This window comes from Vicia villosa, linkage group LG4 (genome assembly GCF_029867415.1).
Source record: "Vicia villosa cultivar HV-30 ecotype Madison, WI linkage group LG4, Vvil1.0, whole genome shotgun sequence".
Taxonomy (NCBI): Eukaryota; Viridiplantae; Streptophyta; class Magnoliopsida; order Fabales; family Fabaceae; genus Vicia; species Vicia villosa.
This window is the reverse complement of record NC_081183.1, coordinates 76130558-76134220: the sequence shown is the minus strand read 5'-3', so window position 1 is coordinate 76134220 and position 3663 is coordinate 76130558. Positions and strand designations below refer to the sequence as shown.

Sequence of the window (3663 nt, the reverse complement as noted above, 5' to 3'; positions counted from 1 at the left end):
GGGTCTCTCAGGAGCTTATGGGGGCCCTTTCTACTCAGATTCTAACTTCAGCAACAAAATTGACTTCTCACCGCTATGTGCTTGAAAGTTAATAATGGGACAACTCCGTGAGGTCTTGACTAAAATGAGAACAGAAATGGGGATTATGAATCAGTGTATGGAGGTTATTCAAGCCTTTTCTCTTTGACAAGAAGAATTGAGACAAGTTCCTTAGAGGCCAAATGACAATGTTAATCTCACCCATGAGAAGGTCTTACGAATCAGAATGTCTGAAGTACTGTTGAGATTCCTATTACTGTTAAGGAGGGAACCCATCATGAGAACAATTTGGAAATTGAAGTCTTCAAGTTTCCGATTATTGAAAATGAAAAAAGGTTCCACCTCTTGGAGAAAAGGACCCCATCCAACAAGTCTGGTGGTGGTCAAGACATACAGACTCAACATCAATCCATCTGAATATAAAATAGAGGTCCTCCTTGTCTGAAGTGCTCATCACTCCACTTCTTGGTTTCATCAAACAGTATCTTGGTTGCCTTCCTATCTCTTCCTTTGACGAAGCTTTGGATTACCACGTCCTTTTGAAATAACTGCCCATCTAGCTTCTTGCAGCACTCCCTAAGTTCGTCACATCCTTTGCATTCTGGGAGATAAGCCTTCTCAGGTGTGTTCTCCATACCCATCATTTGATCTCTGAGCTTGGCATTCTCTTCTGTTAGTCGGGCGGTGCGGAGGTGACTTCCTTTCAACTGAGTCTCAACTGCTATTCTTTGGGTGGTTTCCTATTCTAGTTTCTTTTTCAGACTTTTCACTTCAGCTCTAGCCTCCCTTTCTATCTTGAGTTTATAAGCCTTCAGGTCTTCTCTATACTCTCGCTTGAGTTTCTCTTCTGCCTCTTTTATGGCCCTTTTTATGATCTTCTGGTGATCCTCAATAACAACAGTAGTATCTCTTTCACCTTTTTCCGTTCTAGCCCTCTTTTGAACTCTAGAAGATCCTCCCTTCAGCATTTTGGCTTCGTGTGTCAACTCAACCCTTTTCTGGTCCACAAGATGATGTTTTAGCTGCGCATCTGACCTCTTTTCATGCAATTGGGTGTTTTCCATATCCATTTGGGTGTAATTCTCAGCAGGCACAATGGCAGTTAGAACCTCAGTTGGTTGTTCGTACAATGGGTTAACCTTCGGGAAAGGCAACAGACGATTTTTAACTCTATCTTCGACCCAATCTGTATAGGCTTGTTTGGCAACGACATTTTTCTTACCTAGGGAAGTCTGATCATCTGTATGGATGCTATTCCAGGCGCTCCTCACTTTTTCTAGACCCTTTGGATCAGTTCCCTTCTCAAAGAAAACGGATTCGAATATCTCTTTGTCCAAAGGCTTGTCTTCGAGTGCAAAACCCAATTGACGTAGTGCTAGCTTAGGATTATAATTGATAACACCTTTCGTTCCTATGAGGGGAAAGTTGTCAAAAGTACCACAACTAGTTATAACTTCCTTTATGCCCATTCCGATATGACACCAGACAATGTCGTTTGCAGTAAGCCCCATGATCCTTTGAGACCACTTTTGAGTAGAAGTAACGAAAGGATCACTGGCAGGTAGGTGGGACTTAAACCAGGTGTATAACAACGGCAAACAATTTCGTATGGCTCCTCCTTTCCCATATCGAGAGTGAATGGAATAGTATGTATCGGCTAGCAGAGTAGGGACCAGATTCATATCCACAAAAAGACATATAGAAACCAAGTCAACGAACTTGTGAATGTTAGGGAACATCACGATCCTGTTAGAACAAGATTTGTTCTGATCAAAATTCTTAGTTTTGATGACAACAAGGATATGAATTTTGTATGAGATAATGTGGTACTCTAATACTATGCAATTTTTGTTTCAGGAATTATACAAAGAGTATGCACAAAATCAGCGCAAGAAGCACTGACTCAGAAGGTTCAGCATGCAACATCAGAACATGGTCTGGCAAGACATCAGAAGATGGTCAAGCAGAATCAGAACATGGGTCTATGGAAGCATCAGAAGAACTTGAGATCAGAAGCAGAAGCACTGAAGTTCTCATGGTATCACGCTCAGAAGCACTTCAAGGTCAGAAGACAAGAAGATGCTCTGCACCAAGCTGTTTGACTCTGATGATATTCAAACGTTATTACATAAACATCAGATCAGAAGCAAGTACTAGATGGCAGGCTACGCTGACTGACAAAAGGAACGTTAGAAGATATTAAAGGCAACATCAGTAGACACAGCGAAAACAAGGCTCGAGGTAGTTGACAAAAGAGTGAAACATTAAATGCAATGCTGTACGGATTACGCAAAGCATTAAATGCTCCCAACGGTCATCTTCTCAAGTGCCTATAAATATGAAGTTCTGATGAGAAGCTAAACAAGATACTTGTGCATAATACAGAAACGCTGTCAAATTCAAAAGCTCTCATACTTCATCATCAAACTCGCTACCTTGCTGTTGTAATATATTAGTGAGATTAAGCTTAAACTTTAAGAGAAATATCACAGTTGTCATTATAGCTTTTCAGAAGCATTGTAATACTCTTAGAATTTGTTTACATTAATTTGTAAATATCTAGAGTGATCAGGTTGTTGATCAGTATACTCTAGCAAGTCTTAGAAGTTGTCTAAGCAGATTGTTCCTAGAGTGATCAGGTTGTGATCAGGATACTCTAGAAGACTTAGAGAGTCTCTAAGTGGAAAACCATTGTAATCAAGTGTGATTAGTGGATTAAATCCTCAGGTGAGGTAAATCACTCCAAGGGGGTGGACTGGAGTAGTTTAGTTAACAACGAACCAGGATAAAAATCATTGTGCAAATAGTTTTTATCTTACAAGTTTTTAAAGCTACACATATTCAAACCCCCCCTTTCTAAGTGTTTTTCTATCCTTCAATTGGAATCAGAGCGTCGGTTCTAAGGTGCAAGCACTTAACCGTGTTTAGAAAAGATTCAGGAAGAGAAAAACGCTTCAGTAAAAGATGGCTGGTGAAATTCCAACAACTACGTCTACATCTGGTTCTGCTGAGCAATACAATGGTAACAATGGTTACACTAGACCACCAGTATTTGATGGTGAAAACTTTGAATACTGGAAAGATAAACTGGAAAGTTATTTTCTTGGTCTAGATGGTGAACTATGGGATCTTCTGATGGATGGTTACAAACATCCAGTAAAAGCTTCAGGCGTAAGGCTTACCAGATAAGAAATGAATGATGATCAAAAGAAGCTTTTCAAGAATCATCATAAATGTAGGACTGTTTTGCTGAATACTATCTCTCATGCTGAGTATGAGAAGATATCTAACAGGGAAACTGCCTGCGATATATATGAGTCATTGAAAATGACTCATGAGGGAAATGCTCAAGTCAAGGAGACTAAAGCTCTTGCTCTAATCCAGAAATATGAAGCCTTCAAGACGGAGGATGATGGAGATATTGAGAAGATGTTCTCAAGATTTCAAACGCTAACTGCTGGATTAAGAGTTCTGGATAAAGGCTACACCAAGGCTGATCATGTAAAGAAGATCATCAGAAGCTTACCCAGAAGATGGGGTCCAATGGTGACTGCATTCAAGATTGCAAAGAATCTGAATGAGGTTTCTTTGGAAGAGCTAATCAGTGCCTTGAGAAGCCATGAA

At 40.0% G+C, this 3663-nt stretch overlaps 1 protein-coding gene across 1 annotated transcript; it reads right to left on the bottom strand.

Annotated features, from left to right (window-relative positions):
• Positions 1-779: 779 nt before the first annotated feature.
• LOC131597388 (uncharacterized) lies at positions 780-1721 on the bottom strand. The gene has a single exon (XM_058870089.1). It carries the CDS (start codon positions 1719-1721, stop codon positions 780-782), a length of 942 nt encoding a protein of 313 aa, XP_058726072.1.
• Between the last annotated feature and the right edge of the window lie 1942 nt (positions 1722-3663).